Here is a 19,392-nt window from a genome sequence, read left to right as displayed (position 1 = left end):
TCCTAAGCGGCCATCATCTGGCAAGCCTGTCTACTTCAGGGTAAACCAAATAGGTCTCTTGCAAAGGTGACATTTTCAAAGCTTGGTGTGTGAAACTGAACAAATATTTGTGTGACCCTAACTTACACATGCGGAATTCATATCTACAAATACCAAAGCGGTACCTAATTAGACATGGGTGTGTGAAAAGAACTGATTTGTGCATACATACTGCATATGCTTGAGTATAAATTGTCATTGCACAAATATGTGACTAAGTTGAGTCTTTCTAAATTTTTCACTTATTTTCTTCCTCTCCTTTTCTCATACTATTACTGCCTGCAAGTCCTGAGTCAGTCAGAGGCTGCATCATCATCTAGAACATCTTCATCCCCACATGCCAGGCAGTAAAAATCCAATCTCAGAACTCACTTTTCCCCCTGATAACTGGTATTTGTACCTTACATTGAGTAAAGCTTCCTGATCTCTTTTATTAACTCACAGCTGTAATAATGAGCCTTTGGATTCAATATTTTCTTGTAAAATACTGTAACTGTTTCAATTTCTGCATGTTAGGGGAATAGAGTTCTTTGCTCTTTCAGAAATTGAGCAATATTTTCTTTTGCAAGAAGCTATACATGTAGTTGTGTCTGTCTGGTAAGCAGTTAGTCCTCCTATATACAGCCTGTTTAATGCATTCTTCATCTGCTTAGTGTGATTTAAAAGATCATATTTTTCTTTTTAGTTGCATCCATATAAGGCTTTTGACTCTCAGATACTTAGCAATTAACAGCACTGATTTAAGCCATTCACACCTTTCACCTGTCTGCTCCCATTGCCCTTCTGAAGATTACCAACCTGGAAGAATTGGCAGAAGGAAAGATGTTTCCACCCTGGGCTTTTCCCATCCTGTTTTCTGAGCAGAAACTCACCTTTTTCAGGAGTTTAAAATCTGATATTGACTTTGCAGTGTCGTGGTTGTCTGCACACATTTCCTTCTCAGATAGGATGGAAATCTGGGGCAGGAGTGGACAAGGCATAAGGCAGCAAGATTCTTTAAAACATCACAATTTGGTTCACTGGGAAGACTTTTCTTTGTGTGTCTTGTGAATCTAGGATAGCTAACCCCTTACTCCTCCCATCATTCAGAGGGTTCAATACTCTGCCTTTTCATGTTCAACACACCCATAGAAGCACTTTTGTCTGTGAAGGAGCTTCAAATGTGTATCTTTGAAGTGTTTTCCAAAGATCAACATCATTATAGTATTAAGTTTATGATCTTATGGTTTACTGTTCTCACCTTTCCCCATAATAAATTTCTCTCAGTATAATTTAAATGCAGGGCAGCGGCTCTTGCGGCATTGTAAAACAGTACTTCCTGATGGCATGTTTGTTCCTGTTGCTTAAGCATGCTTTCACTCCAGTGAGGGTTCCTTTTTGCAATTTGTAATTATGTGCTGAAAATAAACTAAAGTGGTATTTTACTCCCTTTATACATTTGAGTTGTATGCTACAGTAAACTTTGAAGAAAACCCACAGTTTTTTAGTACCATTCCTTCATGACATCATGAAATAAACTTTTATATTGCCTGATCAGTACTTAGCTGTCTGATGGGTACTCACATAATACGAGGACTTCTAGGCGTAATTATATAAATAATGAATATGAAGAATACTGCTGTTCTTCTTATTTCATCTGACTTTAAGTCAGATGTTCTGCAGCCTTATAGTGTGTTATTTTATGTCATTCAAAGCTCTGTTGCATGCTAAACAACTATCTAAAGCCTTTGAGCGTTATACTTATTTCTCAGTGTAGCATTTAGTTTTTGTTGGGAACATTCAAACTGAATTAAAGTAACATTTGTTTGTGTTCTGATGGAATGATTCCTTAACTTTTTTTCTTTCTTTTTTAAGGTAAAAAAATCATAACAGAGCCTACAACTGTTAAGCTGATTACATCTCTGAAAACTGACAGTGTGAAAATGTCATCTGCTAAAGTTACTCTTAAACCTCCTGTTTTTGAGACTCCGATTACTGAAGTGGCTGTCACCAAAACAGAGGTCCCTGCTTTGGAGGAAACAACCTTAGAGACTGAGGAAGATACAGAAATGACTACTGATGTGGCTGAGGAAAAAAGGGAAATGGAGGTGCTTATGGAGAGCATTAAGTTAACCACCCTTCTACCTCAGACTGTCACAGATGGAGAAATGAGCACTTACGATACACTGGGAAGGACTGAATACGATGTTTCACCTAGGTTAACAGAGAGTACATCTGCAGCTTTGGAGCTGGAGCACACTTACTCTGAAGCAGAATTGCCCGAGGAACAAGGTAGGTCTGAAAGCATTGAGGACGCTTTCTTGACCTCTGTAGTTTTTCAGGATAGCACTGCTGTAGCTAAGAGTTCCCCTGGTTCATGGGAAGATACTGAAACAGGAGATATACAAAAACATGATGCTGATAATCAGACTGAACAAATAGAAGTGGGTCCTATGATGACAGCTACAGATAGCTTGTTACCAACATCTCGGAGAGAGTTTCCCAGAACAGGGACTTCAGTTTCACTAACAAAAGAGAATACGTATCTTGGTGCCCACTCAACAAAAGAACCCACAAAAAAGTCAATGGAGGCAAAATCTGATGAGAAACTTACAACAGTTGTTGTCCCTACAGCTTTGTTCACTGATCAGTATGATCTTACTACAGAGGGGGAGGGCGGACAGAGCATGTACACCGTTATGCCTGATACAGTTTCTGGCATGGCTGCTGGTAGAATCCTGGAATCAGATGTGCCTGCTGCATCAGAGACACTCATAGATGAGCATGCAGTAACCACTGGACAATTTTCTACAGCAGATGAGTCAACTCCATTTGTTAAATTTAGTTCTGCGACGATGTTTGATAGTGAGGCGTCAGCTGAAGGAAGCAGAGAGGACCTGAGCGATGTGCAGCCTACTGTGTCATCTGGAATACCTGTATCCTTTTCTGTATCAGCTGTTAATCAAACCGGATCTGAGGCCATTGCTCTCTCAGGAAGTACTGCTTCCCCGCAAAACCTTGGAGAAAGCACCACGTATGTTATCCAGTCATCTCAGCAAACAAAAGGATCAGACATTTTAGAGGAGCAAGGAAAAACAGAGGAGCCAGGAACGAGAACAATGGATGTTAAGCTCCCGACAACCGCCATTCCTACCTGTATTACAGCAGAATCTGAGGGGTGTTCTGCAAGTGAGAAGTTCACACAGGCTTCTCCAGCTTCTGGCATGTGGCTGCTGACAGATAAAGATCAGGGGTATATGACGGAAGAGTCGTCTCATACTAAGAGAATACATGAGCTAGATACAGAAGATGGTATCTCTGGAATGGAGCCTACATCATCTCCAGGGCAAATTACAGAATATACAAGGTATCCAGGAGCTCTGATTTCAGCAATTACAGATGAAACTGGGACAAGCATGGAGCCAGAGGAAACAAAAAGTGATGAAGAAGCTGTATCAGCTGATTTTGATCAAAGTAAAGATACTACAGATTTCTCCCACACAAGCAGCTCTTTGGATTTGGAAATCATCACACTACCCAAAATATCAGTGGATGAAAGTAGCGCAACAATGAAGCCTTTTAGCTTCTCAGGTGTCACTGTATTACCAACTGCTATGCCCACAGTCATGGAGGTAACTGAACATGAAGGAGATGAAACATCAGGGTATGGTTTGAAAATGTCCATTCCTATCCCAGAAGTTGAACAAAAAGAGGCTACTGAGACATCGGTAGCAACGCCTGGTGAAGATGTCTCTACTGAAATGGAGGTCTCAAAATACAGAGTGACAGAGGAAGGCCAGACGGGCATTCTGACATCAGCTGAGGAGGAATCAGTGGCAACACTTCAAGACAGAAAAGGAGCACCATCAACTGGCTTTGGAGGGACAAAGGAATCTATTATATTTACAGATATAACAAAGGTAGATACTACAGTTCCACAGAAAGAACGTGATGCTTCTGTAGTTCCAGTTACTGTAGAGAGTGAGGTCACTAGAGATATACCAGCTACTGATCAGACTCCTTTGGATGGTATCTTTCATACAGAAGCAACAGAAACAACTGCAAGAGATAGTGAGGTGTTCCCAGAGGAACTTTCCACGGATGATCAAGATAAGGAACCAGTTACTGCCACAGAGTCTACCTTATCTATGACATCTGTCCAAATACATGAAGAAAAGACAGCACCAGCATCTGAATTATCTCAAACAGCTATTCAGGAAAAGCAGGATGAGACAGGGTCAGCTTATGATGAGACATATCCAGCAACAGAAGTATCAGTGCCTGCAGTGAAGTTCACAGATTATGGAAGAGTTCTGGGACCTGATGAAACTAGCACCAGGACCTTGCATCTCATTGTGACTCCGAAAGCTGAAACTGCTACTGATCAAGAAGAGAAGGTCACTGAAGTGATGCCTGTAACAGTGGATACTGAAGCAAAAACATACGAAAGCAGAGGAACCCCCACAAAGGAAGAAGACAGTGATGTTGTGAGCTGGGAATCTATGTTGCCCCCCGATACGATGCCGACAGATCATTCTGCTGTGGAAAGCCATACTCATCTGACTTTGGGAGCTTCTCCAAGCCAAACTCTGGAAGGTTCAGGAATATCAGAAGAACCTGAAGAAATGAAACCAGCTATATTTTCAGCTAATGCAACAGATAAGGCAACAATTCTCAGTGATGTAACAACACCTTCCGTTAGTTCCGTAGACAAAATTCAGCCTACATCAGCATCCAAACCTTTTGTTACTCAAAAGTCACCACGTATCATTCCTGAGGAAGAAGAGGAGGTAACAAGCAATGACATCATCATAATTGATGAATCTATTTCTCCCAGTAAAGCCACTGCAGATGATGATCTGACAGGAAAGATGTTAGAGCCAGAAATCGATAAGGAATATTTCACAACATCAACTGCTACTGCAGTTGCACGACCTACTGCACCACCCAAAGTGAAGGAGGCCACAGAGGCTTTACAACCTCAAGAGGTGTCTCCTTCTACTTCACACCCTGATAGTGGAAATGACATAAGATTGTATGTTATTCAAATCACAGGCAATGAAACAGGTAAGATTTTGCCTTTTAGACCTGCAGTCCATCAGAATGGACAGTTTATCATAACAAACTGGTGTACTTTAGAATATGCTGGAGATGTTTCTTGGATCACTGAAGGATGCAAAATACAAGTTTTATCTAGATAGCAACGTACTAAATATTGATAGGTCTATTTTTCTAGCCATTAAAAAACCCTCAGAAGTGTGTTGTATACATGGTTTGGGGTAAGATTAATTTCTGTGTAAGAATGAAAACCTATTGTATTTCCTCTTCAAAGTCATGATGACTGTAGCCTCGTTTTCTTATTTAATGTTGCCAAGTCACTGATTTAACTTCAGCTATCTGTGAAACAAACATTTTAATTTCACAGCTTCCATTCCATGCATTACTAGTCCTAAACAAAGCACTAGATTATTTTAACATTCCATTAGTCTGTAGCAATTAACAATGCCATGTACAGTGTAGTCAGCTAAAAAAGGTTAAGGCACTCTACTGCATCCACAAGTGGACATCCTGTGATTTGGGGGAAGGGATTTTGCATCTTTTCATAGCATATCATGATATTTTTTTAATCCGTTTTATAGAATCTGTAAGGCAAATTGACATAATTTTTAGTTTCGTTAGATTTTTTTAGCTGATGGCACTGTACATGTATATGTAGCTTCAATTCCATGGGTATCCAGAACAGAAACTCCTGAAGTAGCAAGGAACAGTTAAGTTTTATGATGAATATGTCTCCATAATGCAATAGCTGAAGGCTATGCAATTTTACATTAAAGAAGCCTGTCAACTGACTATTGTTTAAGATGCCTTCGTAAAACCTTATTTTTTAAAATTAAATGTAAAAGAACTGACAAAAAGGATAAAGCTCAAAATATTTATTAGGTTCAATGTTGCATTCTATTTAAATATTTTATAGTTACTTTAAAATTATTTTATTTTTTTGAAGGAACACAGTAGAAATTCATATTATGTCTTATATACCTTAACTCTATGCAATGCTTTTGAATGGTTATATAAGAAATTGTTTTCTCATTGGTTCTCAGTCATAACATCCATATCTTTGAAGAACTTATCCAACAGAATTCATAATTTATGGAAGTCTTTTGGTTGGTTTTGTCAGGTTTGTACTTGGTAGAATTTCATTCAAAAATCAAAAGGCAGAAGTAGTTTCCTTGAGATTTGTCATATCATTAATGGACTTTTCATACAGTGGATTTTGTATCTTTATTCACTTTATGCTTATTGTTGTACTTTATATTTACAGGATGTATAACTGCACCAGTCATATCAGTAGCTTAACCTTCTATTTCAGGAAATAATAGTTCTGTTATTTTTACATTTAAACGGTACTTTTGCTTCTGTGGTATATTATCATTATTTCGTCTGAAGCTTTAGATGTTGCCAGTGTCTTGGAAGTCTCAATTAAATGAGATAAGTCCGGTAAGTCAGAACAGAAGGGTAATTTCTGAAGAACAGAGTTAAACCACATATTAAATACTTTTGTACCTGTGGAAATTTGGTTTATTCTGCTTAATAATTAATAGTTGGACTGTGTAGTTGTGGGGTAGTTTTCCCTGTTATATTGTTGAGTTATGCTACAGTTTATTGCACATGGGAGAGTGGGTTGTGCTGGGCAGCTGTATGTTCTAAGTGGATGGAAAGGCGTAGGATAGTTTGGGAGGGTGTGGAAACAATATTTGCTTCAAATAGTGCACAAGGTATACAATTCAGGATTTCTCTGAATATACATCAAGGAAAGCCTTATTTTATACTTTTTTTTTCATAATGGTGTGGGTACTGTGATTCATTAAATTAGGAATTAGTTCAAGCTGGATTATCTAAAGCACAGTGGATCAATGGATAGTTGCTCTTCATAGCTACTCTTGCTTTCACTTGGGTGATCAGGTCCTTAGGATAGACTTTCTTTAGGATTTGCCTTCTGCACCTTCACAAACTTTCTAAAATTGCACATGCATTTTCCAGGTATATATGTGCATATGTGTGGGGGTGTTTATAAGCAGAGTTAGAGCTATACATCCTTAAAATTCTGCCTTTAGGATTGATATAGTTTTTCAGCACAGAGAAAAATCTTTTTCTTGAAATATTATGAACTTCTTTATATGGCAGTATCTGTATTCTCTTTAAAAAGAAAGGGTTTTATCATGTATCTAGTGCAAGGTCAAAAAGGAGTTTTCTTTATTTTTTTGTATTTGGAATCTGACAGTGGAAATTCCTCCATTTAGTTTTCCACAGGGAAAAGGTACCCTCTACCTACTCACCAGAAGTTAAGTTAGAGCTGCCAAAGATATATTCTGTCTGAGGATTCGGGTTAGTGTTTTCGTTTCTTTCTCCAGAAAAGAAAGACTGCATCTGAAAAATCCTGTCAAGCTGAGTTTCTCTTCATTGTTCCTCAGTCCATAAACTTTTCTTTGTGCTGAAGAAAACGTACATAGGAGGTGCTGAAGAGGAATGAATTTGGCAGATTTTACTAACATATGCCTTTCACTAGGACATAGTTCAACTGCTTATTCTATTACTCTTTGTTTGAAAATTGATCCGTAGTCATACAGGAACTACATAAACTCTAGCTTTGGCTTTTTATTCTCTGCTAAATGGGAACAAGAAATAGAGTTTTCATCATTACACTTCTGTGATAAAACAAAGGTTTTTCCTCCTTTGCTTTGCCATGTTTTCAACGTAATATAGCTTAGCATTCTCAAATAAAATAGTCAGTGAGGGTTATAAGTAAAGGCCTTCATAATTTTCAAGTCAAGAGTCCAAAAGTGCCTCCTACGAAATGACAGCTTGCTTACCAAAGCCCCTCGAACAATAGCTCTTTGAAATAGGAATAATAATGAGAGGTTTGCTCTATAAATTATATTGTGCATAAATGAATATAGTATTTTCCTTTTTGTGTATGCAAAAGTGTTGGAAATATTACAAGATTAATTTTTTTTTTTTCATCTTTCTTCACCTCCTTGTTATTCAGCTTTTGCCAGAAGCAACAGTTTAATAGTGAAGCAGGGCTCAGTGGAAATACGGTACCATGTTTTGTTTCCTATCAGCTGTATCACTTAATTACAGTAAAAACCTGCTATTATACTAACACAGCTGAATATTACTCTCTGCAGCTCCATTTACCATCTGAAGCATAGGCATAATAATATTTAAGTGCTCCATGGAGGTGCTATTAGGCTTTGTTAGTTACGAGTGATATTTTATACTCCATGTGGAAGAGAAAGGTTATGACAAACAAATGGAGTTTTGAGAGATGCAGACATTTTTAGCAGTTCCCAGCACGAAGGACAGAACGTATCCCTTGCAGCACAGGATCCCTTTCTGATGGGTGGGTGTCTTACCTCTCAGTGAAGCATGTTGAGAGCAGCCCATTGCTGCTCTGGGTCTGCTGAGTTCACCTGTGGCCATGCACTGGTAGAGGAAGAAGCAGGAAGGATTTCCTGCACCTTTCTTCTCAGTCTCGAACCCTCGCTAAACTGGCACCAACTTTGCTGAAGCGCTTTGAAGTCTTTGGCTGGAATGTGCTGTTGGTATATGGAATGTGTTATGGATGTATGGAATGTGGGCGATATTACTCTTCATTATTATTGTAGACTCAAGCTGCACTTGAAAGATGTTGAATGTTGACTGGGTTAAATTCAATTAAATATAGTGGCAAGGATCTTAAACTGTCTTGTACACACAATCTCCCTTAATATGAAGTAGTACAATGTAGAACTGAAAGCTGATATTAAATATTTTCCATTTTTTATTACAAAATCTCTTAAATTTATTAGACCAGAAAAAGTTTCTCCTAGAGGACTTCTTTTCTTATACCATCTAAGAGGTAAATAGTTATACTCCTAGCATTTAAAAGGCATGCTTGCAATCAATTAAAACTCGGGTAAAGGAAGTTTCAGTTGCTTTTAGATTAAAAAAAATGTACCCATGGAAATAGAAGTAATTTGGGGACCTGATGGGAGATAAAGCTCATTAGCTTGAATTCTGGAAAATGTGCTCTAGTGCTGCTAGGAAGGAACACACCCCTGAATGGATTAAGCTGCTTATTTGTATAAGAATACAGTAGTTCTCATTGATAATATGTATTGTACAACCAATCCATATACTTCCATGTGAGCAAGTGTGAGGCAGGTGCACAAATTAATGAAGGATATAAGGCATGGTTTTTCTGACAGCCTATGTCACATGGGCAGATCCAGGGCAGGTGTTCCAATTAATGAGGAAAATACATTTGTGCATGGGGTAACATCCCTTTTTATGCCACAGAAAGGACCATGCACATGTTTCATAATGGAAAGAGCTTGGGACTTCATTCACTTGAGTGGAACTACAGTCTTTTCCCTTGGCATTGTGATCGTGTTGTGAAAGTGAGAAAAGAAAATAGCCCTGCACTGCGATGTGTTATCACATCAGCAGCTTTCCATTGCGTAAGATAGGGCAGAGGAGTTTTGTCTTTCACTGCAAAAATACAAAACTTGCCATCTCGTGCCCTTTTATGTTCTCTTAGCTCCTATGTATTGTAGTGGTGAGGGCTGGTGCTGTTGCTGGAAGGTAATGGAGTAGCAGCTGAAAAAAACCCCAAACCTGAAGGAACTTTTCAGCTCATAAAGCTTTTATGATCTGAAAAATGCTTGTGGGGGTGTTGTTTAACAGTGTTTGAGGGGATGCTGGAAACATAACTCCTGTCTGTATCAGGAGTAATTTGCACACCTGCATTTTTTGGAGACATTTAAAAGTCTTTACTTAGTGAATGTTTCAAAGTGCTTATTGGACCCTGGGACTCACAAGAGCTCTGTCTGGTTTCTTGTCCCCTCCAGCTTTGAACGGAATGAAATTGTAGTAACTTGTGCTTTGTAGATGTGGAATTTTATGGAAAGAGGTTACAACCCTTTGTGTTTCAACATGTAGTCCTCTAACATGCATATTTCTGTCTTAGCAGTGTAAGAGGTCATGTGAAATTTGAATGAAAAGCAGAATGGTAATGAGTCATAGTCATAAACCTTAACAAAGAAGGCAGAATAGAGTCTTTTCAGGTCCATCTTAGGCCTTGTCTTAAAATTCATTTAATCCTGTTGTCTTCACAGCTCCTTCTGGAGGGCTGTCCCAGATCGTCATGGCTCTCTTTAAGTCTGATTCTAATATCTAGCCTGAATTGCTTCTTGGCCAGTTTATACCCATGTTTATTCTTGCCAGCATTGTCTTTAGCTTGAATAGGTCTTTTTTCTTCCTGACATTTATCCCTTGATACTTTTATTTCTCTGTTCAGTTATAGAGAATAACCATGTCCCCTTTCAGCCTTCATTTTGCTCACTTCTGAGGGGAATGTGTGCGTGGGAGAGCGGAAATGCGCTGGGAGCATGCTGGGAGGCAAGGCACTGGCTCCGTTCCGGAGGCTGTGGGTGTCGGGATAGTGCTATGATGAGATCGGATGATGGTGTGGAGGGACAGGAGCAGCATGCCTCACAACGTCATTTTCAGGCAGCACCTTGCTTGCAGTAGAGCCAGCTTAAAAGCATGCAGCATGTGGGCTTGTATCTGTCTGCACCTGTACCCACGTTGTTCTCTTTTAAGTTATTTCATTTATGCCCACTGGCAAATATCTATCTGGGCAGTGTTCTTTGTAGTATTAACACATGTGCTACATGCAATTTTTGGTGTACCTTTCAAAATTTACTTGTATTAATTATTGTGTTAGAGAGACTTCTGCTGAAGGTGAGGAGACTTCGTCTTTTATGTGCTCAAATTACCATTTGTTTTTCCTCAAATGAAAAGTATATGGTATGGAAACCTATTGTTTATGCATAGGACCTATTTCAAATCAAAGCTTATTGTAAAGGAAAAATGCTGTCTTGCATTCACTGCATTCTGCTGCTTTATGCAGTGACTGATAACATACCCAAGAGGATGCGTATGAATAGGACTTCCCTGTCTGTGCAAGCTGTTCAGCTTGATTCTTGATATCGCTGTCATGCATTTAAGAAAAGAAAAGTTCCAAGTTTACCTAAACATTGTGGTGAACAAAGTACCATTTAATTTGCAAGTGCATTTCATCTTGTATGCATTTGGACGTGGTGTTCTTTGGCCGCAGTTTATTGGTGTTGTGCACTAGACTGACCTGAATTAATTTCTAGTGGGACGTTGAAGCAAGAGTAAAAGTGGCCTCACGTGGGCTGAACCAACTTTCCGTCTTATTAAATGCAATATCTCCTATTTATTTAATGAAGAGCTGGGCTTGTCTACTTATTAACTGTAATTTTCCAGCTGACATTAAGACTTCTGCTGGTTCCTCATCAACCCTGGAGGAAGACCCTGAGTGAGCTGCAGTCAATGGACACAGTCTTATTTCAGTGTTTGAATTAGTAATGCAGTCCTTCCTGGTAGTGCTTTGTTTTGAGCCCTGGGCTTGTGCGTTCAGCTAAGAAAGAAAACCACCTGGTGGTTTTGAAACACATTTCCAAATGAAACAGGTTTGTCAATGTCCGATGGCTGCTCAAGTCATTTTCATGCCCTGAATGACTGAACTCTCTGTGTTATTCATAAAATCTGGCATAGAGACAGCCAAGCTCTCGTTTTGTCTAGAGTAACTGAAGTGTTAAATGCTTAGTAACATGGCCAGATTCTGATATCATCTTCCACAGTGTAATTACACCACAGTAATTCCAATGAGATGACCGAGAGCAGAATTGTTATGGGGATGTGGGGATGGTAGGTATCAGAACATCTTCATAACGTTTACAGCTTCTGGTTCATTCAATAATTAGGCGATTTTTTTCTTCAGAACATATTTACCCAAACTGATAGACCTGTTACTTAATTAAACCAGTGGGAATTTTTCTATATTAGAATACTCATGTTGTACTGGTGCTATGGAAGGCTTTTTAAAATAGGTTGGACACTATCACATATAAATCATATTTAAAATGCAACAGCAGTGGTGTCCTGTATGAAAGCAAGCCCTAATAAACAAGTAATTGTAATAAATTCAGGGTTTTGTATTCTGCTCCTTTTTCCAAAACAAAGGAAAAAAAAAAAACCCAAACCAAAAAACCCCACATCCAGCAGAGTTGCAACTTGATACTTAGAAAATTTCACAAGAAGCTAAGACTGTGAATTAATAAGTAGTCTTTAGGCCACTATTGCTGGCTCTTCCTGAAGACTTATTATAGAACAATAATTTCTTTTTTTCACATTCCTTTATAAATTTCCATAGATACAAGGAATAGTGCCCTCACATTAAATACTGTTCAGAGGATGTCTACACATTCCCTACTGTTTTTGCATTGTTTCCAAGGAAACGTCTCAGATCTAGACATAGGGATTACACATTTCTAGCTTTCTTATAGCTCTTTGTTTATTCATGAGAGAAATGAAGGAATTTTATTTATAGGTACAATGTAGTTTTTCATACTTCTGTTGTGAAGGAGAGGAATCTTTTAGAAGTTTTGTTTATACGTGGAGAAAGTCTTAAAAAATCCTATTGCAGAAAAGATGGTCTGTCTTTTACATGGAAACACAATATGAATTAATTTTTTTGAGGAAAGTGGGTTTTTTTGTACCCAGGTTTTCTGAATGTATCCAGATTGTAACAAAACTTAGTACTTGTGATGAGGATATCATCTTTTTTTGCCTCTTTCAGAAAATATTACCTATACCATTTTACTTTGCATGAAAGGATTCATTGGATATGGTGAAACTGAGTGAAAACAGGATGTGATCCTGGAAATGTAAATAAAGATATTTTTATAAGTGGCTCAAAGGCTAAAGATCTTAACAGAAAATCATTCCCATAAGATGAGTGTCTTGATAATTTGTCTAATAATGGCACTTAAAGAATATTTGTTGCCTATTCTTTCTTTTTTTTAGAATGTAGTTTTCAGTGTTCTTTTTTTTGCAGTTGTTCTTTTCTTTGCATAATTTATATTTAATGATTGAATTAATCCTTGTTAATCCAGCTGGTCTTTTTCTATCTCCCTCTTTTTGGAAGTGTTTAGATGATACATTTGATCAATAATATACATAATACTCACTGGTGTCTTTCAAGATATTTGTGAATTGTTTCCTGACACAAGTCAGGATATGTTCAGAGGGTCTGCTGCATATTTTGTGTCACCTTTCGGTATGTGGAGCTGAAGTTATCTATCTTTTTCTATGGAGTAATTCACATTTAAAAAACAAACCAAAACAAAACAAAAACTGCTCAGTGAATTGTGTTAGGACTTGTCTGACCAGTCCCATATTACTATATTTGCTTAAGTAAGAAGAACGCAGTATTAAAAATTCTATAGAAATTTCTCTTCATTAATAATAAAAGCTGAAATTCCTGAAGAGGAGAAATGTAGTTGGAATTTTGTTCCTGATCAGGAGCAATCTTATCTTCCAGCGGTCTGTGCCTGCTTTGGTATTACCTCTGCTGCACATCATTACTTTTTTTGTTACCAAGCATTAGCTTAAAGAGTGCATAAGAAACATTATTTTTAAACTTGTTTAACCATAATCTTGGATTTTTCATGTAGTACCTCATCAAGTGAGAGTTCCATATTTTCAGTGGGATGTTTTTGGCATTAGGAAAAGAATTTCCACGTATATGATGTAATTTTTTTGCCAAAATAACAGCAAAGAATCTGCCTATATGTACACAGAGTAGCACTGGGATTTTTTATAAGATTTTATTGTGGGATTTTGTCTAAAGTATTTTTTTCCTTTCTTGCAAATGGTGAGTGAAATGTATCTCGGGTTACTCATGTATTTACTACTCAGGCTTGTAGTGAGTTTCCAGTGACATGTTTAATATGTTCAATATTAAATATTACAATCAAAATTCTGGAGTCCTTTGGAAATGTTGTGTACACTTGGTCCAACTCACAGGCAAGGATAAAGACCACAGGATATATCCTCCGGTGAAACCAGATAGTGATAATGGGGTTGTAGTGGTGAGTGAACCTGGACAAAGCTTTTCAGTGGTCACAGTGGCTTTTGCCTTAGTGTGGGTACTTCTTTTCATGCTTGAAAAAAACAAAGTTAGTGTAAGTTCCCACTAAATTTCTTGGACTAATCATCTGAACAACGACTGAATTTGGGTGATGTCATGCCATCAGGGAGAAAGGAACTAATGTCAAACTCATCACAGTTTGGAAATTATTGCAATAGGTAGCAGTGACACTGATATTTGTTTTTGCTGTTTTGTGGGTGTTGGATGTGGGAGTCCAGTGAGAAACACAGCTGAGCATTGCAGCGCATGTAATGGATAAGCAGTTTAGCACTGTATTGAGTTACCAGAATTACCAGGTGACCTAAGAGGGCATAAGCTAGTTGTATACTCTACCCTATGTGAAGTAGGAACGCTATGAAAATCAATGAAACTGAAGTATTTCTATGTCTCAAAAATGTTACTCAAGCATTTATTTGTTCTTATCTTAATTGAATTATGTGGCTTCTTTCTCTATATGCTTTTTTCTTGGTTTATTCAGAGCCTGTCAGGTGTGAACTAATTCTGAGTCAGTAGCCATATAATCATATTAGTATAGGATGGAGTTTGTGCTAATAGGTTTATAATCAAATGTCTGTCCCCTTCTGCGCTTTTTTTTTAGTACTGCACGAAGCTTACGACAGGTAGGCTGCAGTTGGTTGAAAACTTTTGTTCTCAAGTATTGTCCAACAAAAAAGTCTTTTTCAAAAAACATGTGTTTTTAAAAACAAATTAATATTTTTCCAAAACAAAAGTTCCATGTTTGCCAAGAAAAAAAAAAGATGGAAAAAGTTCTGCTTTTAAAAGAAAAATTGAACCATTTCTCATTTTCATATATGCATATGAATATATGGTTAAAAAGAAGCTCATGCTCTGTATGTATTATATGTTCTTTTCCCAGCTCTGAGCGATGAAATGGTTAAATATTTACAGGTATACTGCAACTTGCTCTCAGATAAGTCTTCTCCAGTTATAAGCTTATTCTTAGAGCATCTGCTGCATCAGGCTTCCTTTTCTACCTTTCCGGGCTACCTGGGCTAGTGGAGGGTGTCCCTGCCCGTGGCAGGGGGGCTGGAACTAGATGGGCTTTGAGGTCCCTTCCAACCCAAACCATTCTGTGATTCTGTGATTCTATGATTCTGCTCTGCTCTTCTTTCTATTTCATCTGCTGTTCTCATGTCTCTGCAGAGTTCAGGAAAGTGTGAGGATCAAAGGCACCCCTAAAGTTAATCCAGGTAGAAATTATGTATTAAAATACTGTTTGGTACATGATTTTTGAAAGGCTTTCAAGCACATGTTGCTGCACTCTTTTTCCTAGAACTGTGTCTGAAAGACACTCACACTTGTGTCATTCCATCTGCAGCACTGGGGATTTTACAGCCTTATGTTGATTTAACTGACAATCCAGTTTATCCCTAGGCTGCTTTGGTTATTTAATACCCAAAGGAATCACGTTTATTTACACTTATAGCTAAATTTCACATTTTTTCAGCTTTGGTTTGGTTTCCTTCCCTTTCCTTCCTTCCTTCCTTCCTTCCTTCCTTCCTTCCTTCCTTCCTTCCTTCCTTCCCTCCCTCACTCCCTCTCTTTCTCTTGATGTCTCTCTCTCTTCCTTCTTTTTTCATAAATATGCAGCCACACATACAAACACTGCTGTCTGTCTTAGAGCTTGAACATTTGAATATTTTCTGCTTTTATTTTTGCCACACAAAATTCCTCCTTTGAGACAAATTAATTAGATTAAGAAAGAAAATTTAGCGGATGCCTACTACGTAAACCAACCGTTGTTACTCCTACACTAATATGATATCAACCTAATTTTTTCCAGATCTGCCATATTAAGGAGCATACTGTAAGTTTGCTCCTAAAGCCAAATATTGGTGACATTACTGGAGAAAGGGATAGGGGAAGGAATATTCATTACAGGCTATCTCATATCTGAGCAGCCACAGGAGCAGTCAAATGGTGGACATCTGCTTCAATATTGTAACTGTAGAATTTTGACTTTTTGCACAGAATTTTTGTTGTGACAAATTGGTTTTGTTTCTTCTGGGAGGGATCACACTTTTCCCACATTAGTGGGGCCAGAACTGGTTCCTTCTTTTTCAAATTGGCAGAAGCATTTGAGGTTGCCCCAGTGTAACACGGTGTAAGTGTAACCAAGGAATGGCGGTGAAGTAGGCTAGGAAAGGGCAAGACCGATTGGTATCTCATGTTTCCACCTCAGTCATGAAATACCACACATGACATCAAGGCTGGAGTCGTTTTGGTCAGCAGTTGCTTTCCTTCCCAGCCAGTTCTTCTGTTTACCACCTGACCTGGTGAGTTGTCCCGTGGAGTTGGTCTTTTCTATATATATATTTCCAGACAGACCAGCTAATCCAGATACCGTGTGACTGCACAGTCTGGCTCTTTGCTTTGTTTAGGATTTCAGCTGGAGAAAATGATTTATTAGTTGCCAGTTGTTTGGTTTTGGGTTGTTTAGCCCTGCAGAGTTTTAGAATTGTCTTCTCTGTAGGCAGTAAGTAAAATGTTGTCGTTGGAAGGATGCTCGTGTCAGGGACCACTCAGGAGGAGACATTGCTGGCTGGAATGTCATTTTCTTAATGACGTATTGGAGAAGAAAGGAAGTGGGAATAGTTGTCCTTAGAATATTGTATAACCTGTCATTACCCAAGGAATTGCATCCTGCACTAGCTGGGGCTTAGACTTGACACTGCATGCTGCCATTTTTTTAACAACTTGACATTTTACTCAATCTGTTTTTTCTTAACAAGTTTACCGCTGCCTCGGGGAGGGGGGGGAACACAGGAAGCAATGAGGCTGATGGAAACGCCAGAGGTTGCCAGAAGGCTTCATGATATGCCTTTATAATAAAATGGTTCCTTTATTTCTGACATGGTTTTTGCATCATCATGTCTATTAATTTAAAATTTGGCAGGGGTGTTTAAGCACAGGCATGCAGGCCAGAGCCCTGCGCAAAACAGATGTCCACATAAGTGACATCCACTTTCCACAGGTGTTTCTGGTCATAGCCAACAACTCTGTCAAGAGGGAGCTTGGGGGAATGGCATAGCTGTAAAAAGACTGCCGTTTAGGAACATGCCAGCAATTGATATTCAGATTTTCAAGAGGGCTGTATCTTGCATGGAAACAGAGACACCCAAATATGGTAAAGCAGGCTGGGTAAGTGAATTTGAGTAGGCAAGACTGACCACCCACCTTGAATTACTTTCAATCCCTGCCCAGCCAGCTGTGCAAAAATTTTTCTTTTCAAATATTTTCTTCCAGAAATTTACTTGAGTAGTTGAGATTTTTATGCAAGGTCAATTTATATATGATTTTTTAATTTTTTTTTACTGCTGCTGAGATTTTACAAAAGCAGTTGACTCTCTTTTGACTGTCAGAGAGAGAACAAAACATAAATTTTTGATAAAATTTAGAAGGTAAAAACACCCCCAAACCTATTGAAAGTGCCCTACATCCTTAAGCATTTCTAAAGGGAGCCAAAGTTAACAAAACTTTTAGAAATATATATCCAGCTGGGGAACATTTTTAAGTGAACTAAATGAAGCCTTTTGTTTATTTCGACTGAACAGTAATCAAGAATTGGATTTCACTAGACCTCATCATACATACTAGTCATGTTAATATGAGTTAGAAGGATTAAAATATCCAAAAAATTAATTATTTCTGGACCTTTCTTTGTTGTCTTTTACTTACGTGTGTATAATAGTAGCCATGTTTCTTTAACACCTTAGGCCAGCTCCTTGGCAGTATTCCCACCTTTTCCTGATGGGGGACATGGGGTATGCCTGAAGCACTGTTACACTTTGATGGTACTTAGGTAGGTTAATGGTATTACAAGATGGCACAAGTTAGAGGAACTGCACATACCAAAGGCTGACACTTGGAATTTTCCTTCAGCAGGAAACATCTGTATTTCAAAATCTTATTTCTTTTGAAATGAGATGAAAAGAACAATTAAAAAAATCCCTTTTCTATGAAACAAAATGGCTCAAAAGATGTTATCAGAATGGTTTATTTCTGTAAAATTGAACTTTAAGGGAGGGAAAAACCTAAATACAAAGGGTTTTAAACAGAAAAAATTAAAGAGGTTGGGCTTTTTTTTTTTTTTTTTGTATGGGGGCCCATCTTGTCAGATTGCTTCTTTACTTCTTCAGTATGCTTTTAAAAGAAAATATATTCAATGAGACTGACACATTCCTGTGGAATTGGTTGAGCTTTGTTTCACTGGAAGAGTTTCAGCTAGCCGTAGTCATAAAACTGCTTGAATCCACCTAGACTGCAAACCCTGTTCAGGGGAGTCAATATCTGACATAACGCTATTTAAGTCTTTCCTCATGCTAGATCCTCTCCCAAGCCCAGATACTAGGCTTCAGTGGACTTTCAGAGGGTTTAAATAAACAGATTTGAACCTGTTCTACTTTGAGAACTCCTAAATATTTTCCAGGTAAAGTGGAGACACCTGTTGGCTGAATTTAAGACTGCTGGCTCTTTGCAGGTCACCCTTGCAAACCTGTCAGGCACGTCCCACAAATCTGCGGGGATTTTGGGATAACACATTAAAGCTATGCGTTTAGGTTATACAGAGTCTTAAACACAGTGTACATGTTTACTGAATTATTCTGTGTATTGTCTGCATCCATTTTTCATAGCAGCTTCAATCTGCAGCATACTGTATGAATGTACAAAAAAAAGGAAGATAGCCTTCAGTCTCCATTGCTGTCAGAGTGCTTTTCTTAGTGTATTTTTACAATCTTTTTCTGCAGTGACTTTCTCAGAATAATGTTTTTTGAATGAGCAAGGGTCTGATCAATAGCTGCTATGAAGCTTGAGACATCTGATTTGAGTTGTCATTTAACAGCCTATCTAAGCAGATGGTCTGTCCTTCCACGATGAGCTGAACCATTGTGTTAACTCCTAGGTATGAGGTATTTTGCAGGTCCTAGTCCAAGACAGCTCTGACCTTGATCTCAGAGCATCCAATCAGTCGGAGGTGACGTTTAAGGCTGTTGCCAGGGAGTGCAAGTTTATCATCATGTGTGTGATGGGACGCTTCTGCAGGAGGTGATGACCACGGTACTGTGCAGGCCAACTATAGTAAAGAGAGGAGGCATATAAAAATAGAGTACATATCTTTAGGGAAGAAACAAGGTGACAACATGGAAAACAGAGTAGTTAACAAGTATGCCAAGGGACACACACACACACACACACACACACACAGATTTGCTCAATGTTTATCTTAAATTATTTATTGTTTTTCTCACTGAGCCAAACATTTTTTATTTTCATTGCAAGTTACCACA

General features: G+C 38.3%; 1 protein-coding gene across 3 annotated transcripts in view; it reads left to right on the top strand.

Annotated features, from left to right (window-relative positions):
* The window catches only part of VCAN (versican), a 112,612-nt gene that overhangs the window by 51,890 nt on the left and 41,330 nt on the right, over window positions 1-19,392 (top strand). For 2 of the 3 annotated variants that reach the window (XM_075740933.1, XM_075740932.1), the window contains exon 7: window positions 1,894-5,085. In XM_075740933.1, the coding sequence (XP_075597048.1) occupies window positions 1,894-5,085 (3,192 nt within the window). The remainder of the gene's footprint in view (window positions 1-1,893; window positions 5,086-19,392) is intronic. The other variant, XM_075740934.1, reaches the window with a different exon arrangement.

This window comes from Balearica regulorum, chromosome Z, assembly GCF_011004875.1.
Source record: "Balearica regulorum gibbericeps isolate bBalReg1 chromosome Z, bBalReg1.pri, whole genome shotgun sequence".
NCBI lineage: Eukaryota > Metazoa > Chordata > Aves > Gruiformes > Gruidae > Balearica > Balearica regulorum.
Note: the sequence above shows the minus strand (reverse complement) of the source record. Positions and strands in the feature narration are given on the sequence as shown.